We start from the raw sequence: 17849 nt of genomic DNA, 5'->3' as shown, positions 1-17849 counted from the left end.
CGATATGTAACTATATAGATTTCCTCCCCCATCACTAATGTATAGGTCTAAACAGGGCCTAAAATGGCCATTTTCATCATGATTTTTTTTTTAAAGGGTTTGTTATACAAATGTGAAAAGCATGTTAAACATCCTTCGTTCAATGAAGTTCCTATGTGAGAATTGAGAAAACAATCTCATATACCAAAAATATATGTCACCCTACCATCCACACACACACACACACACACACACACACACACACACACACACACACACACACCTCTCTGCAGGTCATTCACTAGGTCCCCCCGTGTGGTTCTGGGATTTTTTCTCACCGTTCTTGTGATCATTTTGACCCCACGGGGTGAGATCTTGCGTGGAGCCCCAGATCGAGGGAGATTATCAGTGGTCTTGTATGTCTTCCATTTCCTAATAATTGCTCCCACAGTTGATTTCTTCAAACCAAGCTGCTTACCTATTGCAGATTCAGTCTTCCCAGTCTGGTGCAGGTCTACAATTTTGTTTCTGGTGTCCTTTGACAGCTCTTTGGTCTTGGCCATAGTGGAGTTTGGAGTGTGACTATTTGAGGTTGTGGACAGGTGTCTTTTATACTGATAACAAGTTCAAACAGGTGCCATTAATACAGGTAACGAGTGGAGGACATAGGAGCCTCTTAAAGAAGAAGTTACAGGTCTGTGAGAGCCAGGAATCTTGCTTGTTTGTAGGTGACCAAGTACTTATTTTCCACCATAATTTGCAAATAAATTCATAAAAAATCCTACAATGTGATTTTCTGGATTTTTTGTCTCATTTTGTCTGTCATAGTTGAAGTGTACCTATGATGAAAATTACAGGTCTCTCTCATCTTTTTAAGTGGGAGAACATGCACAATTGGTGGCTGACCAAATATTTTTTTGCCCCACTGTATACAGTATGGTGTCCCTCATGGCAGTTGCCTTGGGTGATTACTTTTCAAGATTTTTACAAAATGAATTGCCACTGAAACTCTAAATAAGGAGATACAGTCAGTATCACAAAGGGTGATTAATAGTAAACTGGTCTTAAATACATCTACAACTAAAAGCATTGTATATGGTTCAAAACATTCTCTAAGACCTAAACCTCAACTGGAGTTGTGTATATAGGGTGTGACCATTGATGAAGTTGAGGAAGCTAAACTCCTAAGTATAACATTGGATGGTCAATTATCAAGTTCAAATCATATTGACAAAATTGTTATGAAGATCGGGAGGCGTATGTCTGTTATAAAAAGATGCTCATCGTTTATGAGACAAAAACCAACTGTACTAGTTAAGGCTCTGGTCTTGTCCCATTTTGATTACTGTATGTAATATGGTCAAGCGCTGCAAAGAAAGTCCTAGCAAAGCTGCAGCTGGCTCAAAACAGAGCAGCACGCCTTGCCCTTAATTGCACAAACAGAACTAACATCAACAACATGCAGGCCAGTCTTTCCTGGTTGATGAGAGATGAACTGCTTTTCTTCTAGCTTTCATGAGAAATATTACTGTGATGACAATTTCAGATTGTCTGCATAATCATTTTAAATTCAGCTCAGACACCCATACATACTCCACAAGACCTTGCCACCAGGGTTATCCTTACAGTCCCAAAGTCCAAAACCAATTCACGGCAATGCACAGTATTGTACAGAGCCATGATCGCATGAGACTCTCTTCCATTTCCTATTACTCAATCAAACAGCAAAATTACATTTAAAAAACATCTCATGGAATGGTGGGGACTATGTGGACTAGAGTTGTGAGTGGAGCTGGAGCGGAGCGAGGGGCAGAGTGCGCCTAATTTGTAGTTTCCACAACTGAAGTGTCCACAACTGATGTTATGTCCACAACTAAGGAATCATTGTGGAATCTGAAAAGATATGTATCCCGAAAGCATGATGATGCCCTTACTACGTGCACATGCTAAAAGAAAGGAACGAGGTGGGTAAGATAACTAGGGTTGTCATTGTAGCAAAATTTATGAACAAAAAATCTAATCTCTGAAACGTTTCATTCATTTTTGTTCTATTATCTATATAATAGGCCATAATAGATTTTGGCCCAGTTGTGGAAACTCCCACATTCAAGGAGCTTTCTGTTTAAATTGGGTCATTTTGCCTAAAAACCTTTAGGACAACCTATATATATTTTTTTTAAACAACTCTGCATCTCTGCCCAGCCTAGCCAAAAGGGTGTTTATCATCCCCAGTGGCCCTGCAAGTGTGGAGAGGATGTTCTCTGCTGCTGACCGGCTCTCCAGGCACCATCACATGAGCCTGAAGCAACAGACTGGCCAAACTCATGATTCTAAAAATGAATTCAAATGCACTAATAACACATCTTTCATTTAATTTTAAGTAATTCACAGCCTATATGCACAATATATATAGACTATAATGATGAGATACAATGAAATGTTTAAATGCTGAGCACTTTATGTCCCTTCCAGCCTGTTGTGTTGCACTCGCAAATGCTTCACAATTAATTCATTTATAGCCTAAATAACACATTTTTGCACCTTCTTAGGCTCCCTGTCTGGTTCTTGACCTATTTATGCTGTTTAATATGACAAGTAGCCTACTTGAAATGATATGTGCTTCTTACATTCACCTTTTCAAGTTTATTCAAATACTTTTCATTCAAATCATGTGGTTTGGTTCCAATATCTCAAAACCAAATGGTAGCAGCGCAGTTGTCCAAGTAGTCACAGAAATAAATGGCTGTTGGTTAAATTGTCATTTGAATGAATGGAGCGGCAGTTTTTCCTGTGAGCAGGGAGTGGTTTTCAGTGGAGCTGTTGGAAAGGACGTGGGGAGCGGAGTGCGACCACTGCTCCATGAGCAAGGAGCAGGATTTCCAACCACTCAACTCCACTAACATACTCTGATGTGGGCACACACACACACACACAAAGAGACACACTGTAACACACACATTATTTTTGTTGTTGTATTGTATGTATATACTGCAGTTGTATTTGACATTTGTATGACTGTCCTTGTCTACTAGTGTATCAGTGTTTTGTTACTCATGTTTTGTGTTTTTTGTTGACTCCAGGAATAGTTCATGCTTCTCAGGAGAGAAGAATGCCTCCTACAGGCCACAGGGAATAGTTGTTTTAGCATGTGTTGGCATTCCATTTTGAGCGATTAGGGACCTGCTTGAAGCCGGATATTAGCACGTTGGATAAGTACAAACCAGGTTTCTGTACATAGCAGTTCCAAGTTCCAGTCATGTCAGATCAGTGAATACATTATAGACCGGAAGAAGGACGGATAGGCCTATATTGAATTATGCATGAATGTATTAGCAGTTCTACACTCCAGTACGAAAACAAAGAAATGTATGCACCACTGGATAAGACCGTCAGCTAAATTTCTAAAATGTCAAATGTAATAAACACGGCCAATAGGGAGCGCTAGTGACTATGTAATTGAGAAACGCTGTTATTTATCTCGCATACATACTTGGCCCTGAGCGGTGTGTGTGTGCGCGTGCATGCATGTGCGTGTGACGGAGTGTGTACTACATGGTATTGTTGCTCTGCCCTCTGGATATTTGCAAAGACCGTCGTATACCTGTGTTTACCTTAGATCAGGGTTTCCCAACCCCCCCAAATAATCATCAAGCTTTGAACATTTGAATCAGCTGTGTAGTGTTTGCGCAAAAAAACAAAACGTGCACCTCTTGGGCTCCCGAGGACCGATTTTGGGAAACGCTGCCTTAGATCATTGCTGACAATGGTCGCCAGCGGTTACCTCTACTTCAGGACAGGTGGCCAATAAGAATTCACTGTGGGAGGGGCCCTAAGGGGAAAGAGGAAGCAGCGCTGTTGTTTGCGGAGAAGGATGAAGTCACCCTCTGGATACTGATCTGAGGTCAGCTTTGTATTTCCCCCCTAGTGGTTACTGTGAGGCTTTGAGGACTTTAAGCTGAACCTATATCTGTGCGAAAATGCATTCCCTTACCGGAGTTTGTTTTTTGTCACAGGAGGGGTAAAAAACAGTTTCCTGTTCTCAGCTTTGTCCGTATTGTACCAGCCAGCTGCTACACACAGGCACAGCACAGCAGTAACATACAACACAAGGTAAGCGCACTGCTCCTACCGCAGAGCAGAAGCGATAAAAGACGAATTTACAAAGATAATGCTATTATGTTAATAATAGGAGGTGGGTCTGTGTCGTACAGGGGTGTCAAACTCATTCCACGGACTGCCGAGTGCCAGCGGGTTTTTGTTTTTTCCTTCCAGTTAAGACGTAGACAACCAGGTGAGGGGAGTTCCTTACTAATTAGTGACCTTAATCAATCAAGTACAAGGGTGGAGCGGAACCCGCAGACATTCGGCGCTCGGTGGAGTGAGTTTGACACATGTGGTGTAGTAGATTGAGGCTGAAGTGAAAGTGAAAGTGTTTAGTGCTCTACAGTTGAGCATTGCAGAAACCCCAAAACTGAGGTTGTGCGTTTGGCATGTGTTATTGAGAATACATACATATCTTATCTTGTATCTGTTTGTTTAGCTTTAGAGTACTTACATAAAGTATCCAGGCACCTGTGACTTTGTAGTATACACATATATATTGAACAAAAATATAAATGCAACATGCAACAATTTCATTGATTTTACTGAGTTACAGTTATGAGGAAATCAGTCAATTGACAAATTCATTATGCCCTAATATATGGATTTCACATGACTGGGAATACAGATATGTGTAACAGTATAGCTTCCGTCCCTCTCCTCGCCTCGAACCAGGGATCCTCTGCATACATCAACAACTGACACCCACAAAGCATCGTTACCCATCGTGCCACAAAAGCATCGCCCCTTGCAGAGCAAGGGGAACAACTACTTCAAGGTCTCAGAGCGAGTGACGTCACCGATTGAAACGCTATTATCACACACCACCGCTAACTAGCTAGCCATTACACATCGGTTACATATGCATATGTTGGTCACAGATACCTTAACAAAAAATGGGCCTCACAATGGGCCTCAAGATCTTGTCACTGTATTTTTGTGCATTTAAATTGCCATAGATAAAATGCAACTGTGTTCGTTGTCTGTAACTTATGCCTGCCCATATCATAATCCCAATGCCACCATGGGGCCAATGCCACCTCTGTTCGCAACATTGACATCAACAAACCGCTCTCCCACACGATGCCATACACAAGGTCTGTGGTTATGAGGCCGGTTGGACGTACTGCCATATTCTCTAAAATGAGTTGGAGGCGGCTAATGGTAGAGAAATGAACATTAAATTCTCTGGCAACAGCTCTGGTGGACATTCCTGCAGTCAGCATTCCAATTGTACTCTCCCTCAACTTGACATCTGTGGCATTGTGTTGTGTAACAAAACTGCACATTTTAAAGTGGCCTTTTATTGTCCCCAGCACAAGGTGCACCTGTGTAATGATCATGCTGTTTAATTAGCTTCTTGATATGCCACACCTGTCCGGTGTATGGATTATCTTGCTAAACATGGATGTAAACAAATTTGTGCACAACATTTAAGAGAAATAAGGTTTTTGTACATATGGAACATTTCTGGGAACATTTACTTTCAGCTCATGAAACATGGAACCAACACTTTAAATGTTGCGTTTACATTTTTGTTCAGTGTATATGCGAGCGAGCAAACACACTCACACAGGGCCACACATACATACACACAAGTCATACACAGAAAGGGGGGTGAGATTTTAAGCTCACAAAAACACACAGCTGTGTTATTCAGAAACGCCTCATAATTCCTCCATGTTAGATTGGCCAGGCCCAGTCACCCCGGGCAACAGGGGAAGCTTATCAGCTCCTCACCCTATTCCCCTACCAGCCTGGCCTAATTCACAATGCTCTTTGTACACACACACACACACACACACACACACACACACAAAGGACAGCGAGTGTGTTATGGAGCTTATCACTGTCCCTAAGGGTCTGGCAGCAACTTCACAGGATCAGATCACATGACTGAAGCCACAGACACCAACACATGTGATGGATGAACCTTCTAGATGGACTGTGTCATGTCCCAAATATTCTTAAAAACCTCGTCACCATTGTCCATGGAAACAAGGAGTCATTTAACAATATTGGGAAATATACAGGACACAGAGAACATGAGGAAGCATTAGCGATAACCCAACATTCAAAACAACCACAATACAAGATGGCAGACTGGCAGACGTACAATGGAACATTTCTCTCCGTGGTGACAGCTGTTCCAGCGCTGTTTGGCTCCCTCCCGCTCTCTCAGGAGGAAGTGGAGCCCACAGAATGGGTTGTGCTTCCTGTGCGATAACAGCCTCAGTCGCATCTTGCTCTCTCAGCCGTCACATGCGCACGCGCGCGCGCACACACACACACACAGACACTATGGAAGAAACAACACAAAGAGCAACATATCTACTGAACAGGCAAAACAGAAAATACTGGCATTCAAAATGCATCGGCATGAATATAGCATGCATGATGTCTGACCTGTGAGCAGCTCTCGGGCTGTCTCATGGGAAGTCTCTCTCTAAGGGGTTTAAGGATAGAGTGGGAGGAGCTCAGGTAAACAGAGGCATGTAGCACAACAACTGTCGTCATGGTGCATGTTACCTGTACGTGGTTCTTTACCTACTGTGTGTGAGAAAGAGAGGTCATGGTAGGCCAGAAACAGCTAAACAGGATTTTCTGGTGCTAACAACAGTCAGTAACTGCCTGAAGAGTGGAGGACAGGTGAGTAAAAGAGTGGAGAGAAAATGTGAGTGACTGAGTGAACAAATAGAGAGGTGGAGGAGAGAGGGGAAAACCTACAAAGTAAAGGAGCGTGTGTGTATGTCATCCTATCTAACGTTTAATGTTTTTATTTAACCTTTATTTAACCAGGTAGGCCAGTTGAGAACAAGTTCTCATTTACATCTGCGACCTGGCCAAGATAAAGCAAAGCAGTGCGACACAAACAACAACACAGAGTTACACATGGAATAAACAAACGTACAGTCAACAACACAATAGAAAAGTCTATATACAGTCTATATAACGTGACAACAAGGACAAGACCTTAAACACAGAGAGGACAGGGCTGGGTTGCTGTTGGGGGTTGATTGTTTCAGTCACGTGATGATGGTGTTGGGTCAATCGACGTAAAGAGTGCGGTTTGTGTCCCTTTGATATTTTAGAAGTTGTGCACCAATATTGCATTTTAAAAGCTTATTCAATGAAGTGCCCATTGAAATAAACCACATGGAAAATTCAAAACATGTTTTTTGATATGAATAAAGACTTGTTAAAGTGTCCCTCTGTGACTTCTAGGAAGATTTAAATCCATTTAAACCCCAAAATGTGTCCTCATTTTCACCACCATTGTAAATCCCTAGTTATTTTGTTACTTTGACAGTGTCAAGAAATGTTTTTATTTCGTGTGATCTATTTACGTCTGTTCCTCATTTTAATGTCAACCCTGCTATGGTGACTCATTTTTTTTTTAATCTAAAGAAACATTGAACATTAATTGTCAAATCATAGTGGGAAAGCAGGTTTTGTGGTGGAAAAGTGAGCAAGTCGATCACACTGTAACAAGCCAACCGTGTAGTTTTTTTGTGATAAAAAATAAATAAAATAAAGCTTGCATTCAATTTCCCCACCCTGTTGCACACAACAAGCTTCCATTTCCTCTGTCACAGGGCGATTTATGGCTGATTTAAAGAGCCACTGAACACACCGATTGACACGTGTTTTTCTGTTGATCATTAGAAAAACAAGATTTCAGTCTTGGAAGTATGTTTCTTGACCGATTGCGCGTGTGGTTAATGATGTTTGTCCCACATGAGACACTAGACATGGAAGCTTATTTCACATCCTCAAAACTCCCAGAATGAATCTAAAATAACTCAAGACATCTATCATTTTAATGTTTTAGTTGCTCAATGTGGTGTAGTATTTAACAAGTTAGAAAATGCATGACGTCTTATGTAAAGAAAGAGAGAGCTGTTGGGGAGGTCTGTCTCAATAGCTATATTTCCACAACCTTGTCCAGTGATAATGATTTTTTTTGTCGATATTTAGAAAGTTTGCATAGAAAATACATGCAACAATTATCTGCTAGGGTAAGTTTCCATTGATCTATCCTGTGTCTATGAAAACAGCTGGACATAATGATGTCACGCCTTAAAAAAACCTACAGTGTAGAATAAAAATGTAGTGGTTGAAGTGTTTCCATTTAGGTAAATTGTGCATTAATAAATTGGCGACGGCATAAAACTATGCCCCCCCACCTATCTGTTTTTTTGTCTCATGGATAAAATGCAATAATTTACTAATATTTTCCATATTCTAATAATTATCATGTACCAACAAATCGCCACGGTCCATGCCTTGCTGAAACTTGCATTCCTGTAGATCTGAAATAATTGGATGGTGAAACTTCCAAGCCAACCAGATAAGCAAGGCCAAGCATTTCAGGCATTCTTGCACATCAGGACAATCCCTGTTCTGCAAAGAAACATACAGTTTTTATTTGGCAAGCAGTAGGCATTTAGCATTAAATGTGGAGTGGAGCTTATTGTTACGTGATTAGCCTACATCGCATGCCCGGCATATTTTCAAAAGTATTCGGCAATCATAATTTATTTAAAATATAGTTTCCACCATCATTTGTTGCAATAAACAAAGTTAGACAAAATAAAAATCAACCCCTGTTGAACGATACATTTTTTGTAGATCTTTAACCTCTTACCTCTTAAGATGGGAAAAGTTGAACATGTGCTCTTTTATGATGGACAGAATGTTAAAATTAGGTCAAATCAAAGTTTTTGTTTTCTTCACCAAATTAATTACACTACCCAAAAGTACTCAATTGGTAGAACTACAGTACCCTGTTATAATGATGTAGGAGTGATGGGCGAAGATGTAGGTTTTTCTTGTTTCTTATTGATGCCTGTTTAGTAACGCAACAAATCCCTTATGAGTGTTTGTCTAGAAAATGTACATTACGGTCTGTGTCGGGGTGTGAAGAAATCCTAATAAGATTAAACAGCCGTCAAAAACACAGGCAATCATTACCTAGCACTTTTTGTGATTCCTTCTCTCTGTAGTAATGTAACCCTGTGTCTGTCTGTTCGCTCTGTGCTTATCTCTCATATGAACTATTCCAAACACATTCCAGACGTGCCTGCCCTGACCAGAGGGAAAGCACCATATCTCCGAATGAGGAGTTTCCCCTCCCTTCAAACTGACACACACACACGTCAGGGTGACCTGGCACAGTGTATGGATGATACACACCCTAATGCAGAAGTCCATTGTTCGACCTGAGCATTAGGTTCTCTGAGCAGGCGCAGTTGCTCTTTTTTGCCTCCTCCCACCCCTCCCCCATACACACACACAAATACACTCATGACGCAGTCCGGAAGCTTCTTTCCTGTTGCTGGTTTGGTCTCTTTAGAAAGGGAGATAAGAAAGCAGTGCGTGTGAGAGCTGAGAGAAAGAGAGCAGAAGGTCTGTGTGGCATAATAGTGTGATAAGAGGGATATGAATATAAACAGTTGCTTGTTATAAGAGGCCTTGGCTCAGTTTGACAGAGGACAGTGTTTTTGCCCCTCACTAACAGACTGAACCCACAGACTGTTGTTCTGCCAGCGGAGTTTATAGAGCCCTGATCATGTGATTCTGTTCACTGTCTGCACTTTGATCAGTAAGAGTGTGGCTTATGTAGTCTACAAGTAGAGTTATCATGGCTTGAAGAGACTTCTCTAATGTAATCTCTTTCTCTTCTCCCTCCTCCCACCACCAGTCTCTCTGTTCCCTTTTCTCAGGTTGAGACCACAGGACCGTTGGCGGCCTCCACTTCTTCATCGAGGGTAGAAACTTAGAAAGAGAGAAGGAAACAAGTAATTGATTCTCCCTGCAACTTCTCTGTCTCTTTTCCTGTTCAACATCTCATCTATGGAACATCTACTGAGGACTCCTGCAGGATTTTACCTCAACAATTGAACCAACTAGCCAAGCCAACACTCACTCTTCTGAGAGGTCAAGCCACTGTGCTGGAGTGAGGAACGAGTTACTAGCCAGCTATTTATCTGAAGTTACTTTCATTTAGACAGTTTAGTCACTGTGCTGTTCAGGCATGCAGTTAAGAGTGACTCATCCTCAGCAGGACCTGTGAGAAACAGACAGGGGGAAGCTTTTGATACGACTCTCTGCTCAGGAACTTCTGGAACACAGAACCTGTGATTTGACACCTGTAACTTCGATTTGGTGCTCTGGAACTTAAAACGTGTTGTGTGAAACTGTTGGACATCTGATGTGGAATGCTGGGATGATGACATCGTAGACCTGTGATTGGAGTATTCTGGGATGTCTTCCATGCTGCAGCAGACGGAACTCATCTTTGAGTTTGCCAGCGACCACGTGAACAATGGACTACAGGTGGGAACGACTGTGTGTGTGTGTGTGTGTGTTTGCACACCAACAGATAAAACATCAAGCCTCTTTTAAAATCACACGTCAGTGTAGAACCACTTGGGAAATGAAATATCAAAGTGCAGACAAGCTGTATTGAATCAGAGATAGAATCTACATGTAGAGTAGCCAAGGATAACATGAGGATAACGTCAGCCATAGTTATTGAAAGATCAGCACCAATTTACATTGGGAACATACTGACCTATTTCAAATGGGAACAGTGAAAGTAGTCCTCTCACTCACACAACTCTTAAGTTAAAACCCTAAAGTCTAGCCTCACTGTATGTCAGTGTACAACCTCTGCCAAGATTTCAGAACCTCATGGCACAGATGTTAGTACCCTTCCAATTTAACTGCAGCGTTGCTGGTTCAAGCCTTACCTTGGCTGTTGTCTTACAATATCAAACATTAGATATTGGAAATTATTAAATAAAGCATTGGCTCAAATGTAAAATAACTAAATTGAAGTGAGTGACAGATCATTTGTCCCTGTGTTGCAGCTGGATGAGCACTTGGCCTATCCTGCAGTGATAGTGGAGCAGATCCCACAATCCCACCTGCTCTCCTACACAGGCCTGGCCTGTGAGCAGACACACACAGAAGACCACCTGCTAACAACAGGTAACAACAAACACGCACGGTCTAATGAAGGCAATCTGGGGTTGAGCAGCTTGGCCTTCTTGGCATTGTCAACAGCACCTGTAGACAGAAACAGACACATTGACGTAGTAGATTAGGAGGGTTATGTTTGGGTAAGATGTTAGGGTAAGGGGTCTGACTAACAGGTAGGGGTTTTCTGTATAGCTGGGGGTTTTAGGCTCAGAGGCTTCATTCAGCTCCTGAGAGAAAATGTCAGTGTATAACAGGAGGGTGATATGCACATCCTAAACTGTGCTGGGCAAAACAATTCATGATACAGACTTTGTGCAGTCAGTCAGTACATTCAGGTGGTTAGCCGGTTAGTTTGCTATGGTAGAAAGGTTAGCTAGCACACTAACTACTTCGACTAAGATGCTATCTGCTGTGTTTATAGCACATATCCTTACTGGAGTATAACAACTGAGCAGTTTCAGTCTAAAATACTGTAGTTTAGTACTGTGGCTAACTTATCTTCTATATAATGAGGCATTTAGAAAGAATACCCTAGCTGGGTCATTCCTGTAATGCAGTGTCTTTTCTGTTCACAGGAAATATCTCTTCTGTGACCCTGATATCACTTTCCACCCTGTTAGTTTGTTGCAATTCTCCATTTCAGAAAACAACCCCTTTGCTACAACACCCCACACTTTCTCAATGTGGTGTCATCTGTACTTAACTTTACTATTTATATTTTTGACAACTTTTACTTTTTACTCCACTACATTCCTAATGAAAATATGTACTTTTTACACCCATACATTTTCCCTGACACCAAAAAGTACTGGTTCCAGTTAGAATGCTCAGGCAGGACAGAATTATTGTCCAATTCATTCACCTATCAATATAACACATAGTCATTCCAACTACCTCTGATCCGGCGGACTCACTAAACACAAAACTGCGTTTCTAAATGATGCCTGAGTGTTGGCGTGTGCCTTTCTGGTTTGCTTAAAATAAGGAATTTTACTTTTACTCAAGTATGACAATTAAGTACTTTTTTCACCACTCTACTTAAGTACATTTTTAAAACCAGATACTTTTCAACTTTACTCAGTAGTATTTTACTAGGTAACTTTTACTTTTAGTTGCACCATTTGGCTGTCTTTACTTTTACTCAAGTATAACAATTGAGTACTTTTTCCACCACTGTCCATCTTTCCATGTTTCATGTTGTTAGTCTTTATGTCCCATTCATGTCCACCCTGTTAGGCTAAACTATAGAGAAAATTAACCACTTTTCAAAATGTTCAAATATGTTTCATAGAGAAGTTAAAGTCCTGTTCAAGTGTTCACCATTATGCTAGCTCAATCTTGCTCACTCACAGAGCTATGGCTAATTTAGGCTCCAAATTTCCACGCTGTTATGATTATACACCTAACAGTTTGAAAATGCACACAATGTGCCTGAAAGTCAAATGTCCTTTTTCTGATAGAATACATTTTTTCTTTTATATTTCAACTTTCCCCCAAAAAAGTTATGAGGTCCAAAAGGCACGTCAAGGTAGGAATGACCCAGATATCTCTACTCATTTTGGTGAGGGGGCTGTAAACAAAGATCATAAAGCTGGCTGAGCACATGCGTACTGTGGCCTTCACACTTGAACCAATCAGAGAAGTTGGCAAATCCAGGAAGTGAAACAAAATACACATCCTGTGGCTACTGCAGCTTTGACAAAGTTGCTTATCATGTTGCTAGCTCTCTGGAGTAAACAGTTTGTGAAACTAATGATTTAGTAGTGAGGCTGTTAATGCAAGTAAATGTGTAGCCAATAGGTTTTGTAGCTTCACTTGTCTACTTTCTAGCATGTTAGCTAACTTTAGTTCAATCGTTCAGCCATGGCCTGTTACAACATTATTATGGCCATCTCAGTTTAAGCTTGATTTTGCTAGCCAGCGAATATACAGTTAGACTTTTGTTGTGATAGAAAGCAGTGGAGGCTGCTAAGGGGAGGAAGGCTCATAATGGCTCAAACTGCGCAAATGGAATGGCATCATACACATAGAAACCATCCGTGTGTTTGGTGTATTTGATACCATTCCGCTCCAGCTATGCTAGCTAACAGTGTAGAAGCTAGATAGCCCTCTTGTTTACTCCCATTGTCCCATCACTAGGGATAGGCCCACAGACAGAGCCATGATGTCATGCTGACACATTACCCCGCCTCTCTCTCTACATATCTTCCCTTTATCCCAATCTCTCTCCTATCTCTCCGTCTCCAGTGGAGGACAGTGAGAGTGGAGATGAGGAAACCATGGAAACACTGGTGGCAGCTGAGACTCTCCTCAACATGGACTCCCCTGACTCCCTCTCTCTGGACCAACAGCACTACAGTGAGACACACACACACGCGCACACACACACACACACACACACACACACACACACACACACACACACACACACACACACACACACACACACACACACACACACACACACACACACACACACACAGCTAGTTTAAGTTAGTAGCTCAGGGAGTAACTTGTCTTGACTCTAACTCAGTCTTTGCGTAAACAAATCTAACTGGGTTTGGAGCTTGTCTACCATCACAATGGCCAGGTTCGGTTGCCAAACATTGTTGAACGTTGCAGATCAGAGCTGATATGATCCCTTATTATACATGTCAGAGGGGCATGTTATTCTACATAGCCTATTTCTATCGGGAATGTTCCAAAACATTGCATCCTGCTGAACGCACCTCAGGTTTCTTTGTATCACTCCCTAGTGCAAACAAGCATCTATATTTCTGCTCTGCTTGGAGCAGATGTATTCATCCTGTTCTCATATATAATCAAATTGTCTCCTTGTAGACTCATTTATTACACTGTAACCCCTAACAGTGTGTTTGTCTCCTCCCCTCTAGCCCAGCTGTACGTCCCTGCCCTGGGTGATGTCATCACGTCACCCGTTACCCACCAGTTGACGGTGTCAGCGGAAGGCCTTGTGGGAGCTCTGGGCCAGCCCCAGTGGGTCACACTGCAGAGGGAGACTGTTGCTGAGCAACCAAAGAAGAAGAGAGGTTAGATTTTCATTATCTGGCCATGCTTTCAAACTATAAATTGTAATCATAACCACAACAACCTTAGCTCGTATGCCTGCTCATCATTTTTGATAATACAACTACTTTTTCTTTCTCACCTGGCAATTTATGGACTACTGTCATTTTGACAATGTCAAAATGTCATTGTGACATAACAACTACTCTGTTATGCATTTTAGCTAAGAAATCCAAAAGGCCTGAATCCCCCACACCGGACATCACATTCAAGAGGGGCAAATACAGCAAAGGTACACACCAATGGCTGTATATGATCAATCACGTGACACCATTCATTTCTATGTGAAGACACAATAGTGCATTTGAAGCCAAGGAAGTCGGTTAAGATGGTGTCTTATGGCTACATAACGGTTATTGCTATTTGGTATCCTTGGGACGTCCCTACCACATTGAAGTTGACATTTTAAAATGGTAAGGTTTATGGTTAGGTAGGGGTAGGGGTTAGGGTTTAGGATAGGGAGGCCCCAAGGACCCCGGATAGCACTAACTGATGCATAACATACGCTCTTATTGAGTATCTCAAGTTGAAGACTAACTGGGGTACTGCAGGATTTCATTAGCAACTAAATTACCCTTATACTTTATGTGATTTTAAAATAATCTGGTCTTGTAGAAGCAATTATTTGTTCCAAGATTGTCTTAAAAATATATTTACACAAAGAATGACCATGTAGATACCTATTTTCCCATTCACTATAATGGGGATCATGTTTTCTGCAAACAATGCATGCAGTAACACGGTCGGCCTTGAACTTTGTGGCTTCAATGAGAAGAGGCGGTCGTTTTTAAAATGTATCTAGGCAAGTCAGTTAAGAACAAATTCTTAATTACAATGACGGCCTAGGAACAGTGTTCAAGGGCAGAATGACATATATATATATTTTTTTACCTTGTCAGCTCGGGGATTCGATCTAGCAACCTTTCGATTACTGGCCCAACGCACTAACCACTAGGCTACCTGCCCTTCTCCTCTGGTACATACACACAAACAGACACACACTCCATCTCACCTCTCCCTCACCTGTTTCAGGTAACACTATGTTCTTGTGGCAGTTCCTGATTGAGCTTCTCCAGGACAGACAGGCCTGCCCACGTTACATCAAATGGACCAATCGGCATGCAGGGATCTTTAAGCTGGTCAACTCCAAGGCTGTGGCCAGACTCTGGGGCAAACACAAGAACAAACCAGACATGAACTATGAGACCATGGGCCGAGCACTCCGGTACGCTGTAGTTACATTAATTACATTACAATAATAATAAGTTACAGTCTGTGTCCCTGCAGGTGTGTGTGTATCAAAGCTGTCCTCTCTCTGTCCCTGACAGGTACTACTACCAGCGTGGGATTCTGAACAAGGTGGAGGGTCAGAGGCTGGTCTACCAGTTTGCCTCTCTGCCCAAAGACATGGTCTTCATCAGCGACGATGAAGACCAGGAGGACCAAGACAATCATGAGGAAGAAGAGGACGATGGCGATGATGGCGTCCCAGATGACCCAGAGGACAGTCTGCCCTACAGCGACCAATCCCTGGACGATTTAGGGTCCTACGAGCATTCTTTCCTTCCCCCTCCCCAGGCTACCAGAGGCTACCATAGGCCCAGACAGACCAGCACAGGTCCAGCTGCAGCCCAGCGGCACCGACCTGGCCCAAAACCCAAGACCCAACCCCCAGCCTCGTCCTTAGCCCATCGCAGGACAGTCCTCCGGCCACCAGGGGGCAGTCTGATCCAGCAGCAGCATCTGCCTATAGTCTCAGCTGAGATGCTGCGGACCCTGCAGAACGTGCAGTCTTTGCAGCCTGGTCAGCATGGGTCAGTCTTCAGAACTGCTCAGCTGCTGGGGAGTCTGTGTGAGAGACAGGCTGCTAGTGCAGAACAGACCACCAGTCAGATAGTGACTCTGCAGTTACAGCCCTTGACCTGCCCTGTCAAGCAGGAGGAGCTAGAGGTTAGGACTGAGGAGGACCCAGACTCAGGACTGATTGTGGAGTAGGATGCCCCGAGACATCTGATCAGTATCAGCCACTGTCCTTGCCCCATAGCCAAGATGACTGCAGAAGACAATGATTTTCAAAGGGAGACTTTAGAGAAAGATGTTGGACAGTTGTGATGTAAATTTGATTTATTTTACAGATGTGACAGACCTGCATGGTCTTTCTCTCACTCTTACATTCCCTTATGCACCAGAGCCATTCTTACAGAGAGTTAACCAAACTGTTTTCCATGTTGGCACCAAACACTCCATGTCGATAACATTCCTAATCGGCATTCTAACAAGAATGTAATTGTCTTAGAACTCTTGATACCAACATGACAGACATTCTAATTGCCGACCAAAGACATGCACTGGATTCTACAGCCTCGCTGCAGAGCATCCTGCTCTGCTCTATCTGTGTTCGCAATTCAGCTCCACTGAATGCATGGGAGCTCGTGCACTGTTCTTGTTCTATTAACATGTACCATTTCTTTGTCACCACTCTCTCACCTACCAAAGTGCCTCAAATAATAATTTTCCAGCTTTCACCAAAGACAGTCTTAAATCTGTAGCACGCTAGCTACCACATGAGGTAAACGTGTCCTAGTCGATATGTTTAGGGAGTACATTCCATAGAGATGGCACATCGCACGGTTTGTGGTTCTAGTGTTTGTCAGCAGATCATTCAACGTGCTGTGTTGTAGGGACCACTCGCTGTAGACATCTGACTGCCTACATTTTCCACAGGATTCTACATGTAAAATCGGAAATTATGTTCAGAGATGCTAAGTACTCTCGGCCAGCAAACCCTAGTGGTGTGTCTGAGCCCTTAACTTTACAGGCTTTTGGTTACATTCATACTTAAGTAGAGAATACAAATAAATACAAATCAAAAGGGATTTTCTGTTTCATTTTTGCAGCAGTACTGTTGGCTTTACTGCATCTTAATCTCAATGTTGACAGGGTGGCTGATGACTATCAATGATGATAACGCTCACACTTTTGCTTTTAAGAGAGTAAACGTACTTCTGCCAGAGTTGGTAGTTGCCCAATGACCCTGATCTAAGGTTTTCCCTGGTCATCATTTGGGGACGGTAAGCTGATCCTAGATCTGCCCCTATGGGAAACTCCTACCTGGAGCCCTTCTGCCAGCAATCTTGTTAGCATTCCTGATATGCTGTAATAGTTATACATGTGCTTTCCTGGACCATATATGCCTTGATATATATGCGTTTGTGAACATGTGACTTAATACTTTTTCTGTCAGTTGTTTCTCAGGTGCATCTGTGTTTATTTGCTGCACAAACACAGTATATACCATCCCAATTCCCAAATGTACTCATCTATGCAAAGAAGTATGGTGATGTTGCTCCTCAGGTCTAGACTCTGATCTATGGTTAGTTTTGCTGATCCTACAAAGATGGCTTATATATATATATCCTAATAAAAAGCAAATTTTCCCAGGCAATCTTTTCCTTTAATAATATTGCCTTATGCTTCTTTGCTTTTGCTGGAAGTCTCTGATATATTTGTTACTGCTATTGTGTGAGGAACTAATTGTGAAAATATATACAGAAGGAGTTGATAAAATAGGAATTATTAAACTTGTTTTCAAGAAATAAAAGTTTGAATGAATCCTGACTGTTTTTTTTTTTTTTTTCAAACCGTGTGAAAATGTTTCTTGCCCGCACCTACTCGTCCACGCGGTTAGGGTTCGG

At 42.1% G+C, this 17849-nt stretch overlaps 1 protein-coding gene across 4 annotated transcripts; it reads left to right on the top strand.

The window, feature by feature from the left end:
* Positions 1 to 3864: 3864 nt before the first annotated feature.
* Positions 3865 to 17766, top strand: LOC109874585 (ETS-related transcription factor Elf-1-like). 4 transcript variants are annotated; one of them, XM_020466563.2, is made up of 9 exons: positions 3865 to 3880; positions 3993 to 4089; positions 9785 to 10419; positions 10956 to 11076; positions 13315 to 13425; positions 13962 to 14117; positions 14318 to 14386; positions 15187 to 15379; positions 15483 to 17766. In XM_020466563.2, the coding sequence occupies exons 3-9, from the start codon at positions 10348 to 10350 to the stop codon at positions 16147 to 16149; spliced, it is 1389 nt and encodes a 462-aa protein (XP_020322152.1). In that variant the 5' UTR covers positions 3865 to 3880; positions 3993 to 4089; positions 9785 to 10347; the 3' UTR covers positions 16150 to 17766. The 4 variants fall into 4 exon arrangements, with proteins under 4 accessions (XP_020322152.1, XP_020322153.1, XP_020322154.1 ...); XM_020466564.2 differs by lacking the exons at positions 3865 to 3880; positions 3993 to 4089 and adding an exon at positions 5620 to 6729; XM_020466565.2 differs by lacking the exons at positions 3865 to 3880; positions 3993 to 4089 and adding an exon at positions 9405 to 9489.
* Positions 17767 to 17849: the final 83 nt, after the last annotated feature.

Source organism: Oncorhynchus kisutch, linkage group LG30, assembly GCF_002021735.2.
Source record: "Oncorhynchus kisutch isolate 150728-3 linkage group LG30, Okis_V2, whole genome shotgun sequence".
Classification (NCBI taxonomy): Eukaryota; Metazoa; Chordata; class Actinopteri; order Salmoniformes; family Salmonidae; genus Oncorhynchus; species Oncorhynchus kisutch.
The sequence above is the reverse complement of the archived record's forward strand: the minus strand, read 5'-3'. Positions and strand labels throughout refer to the sequence as shown.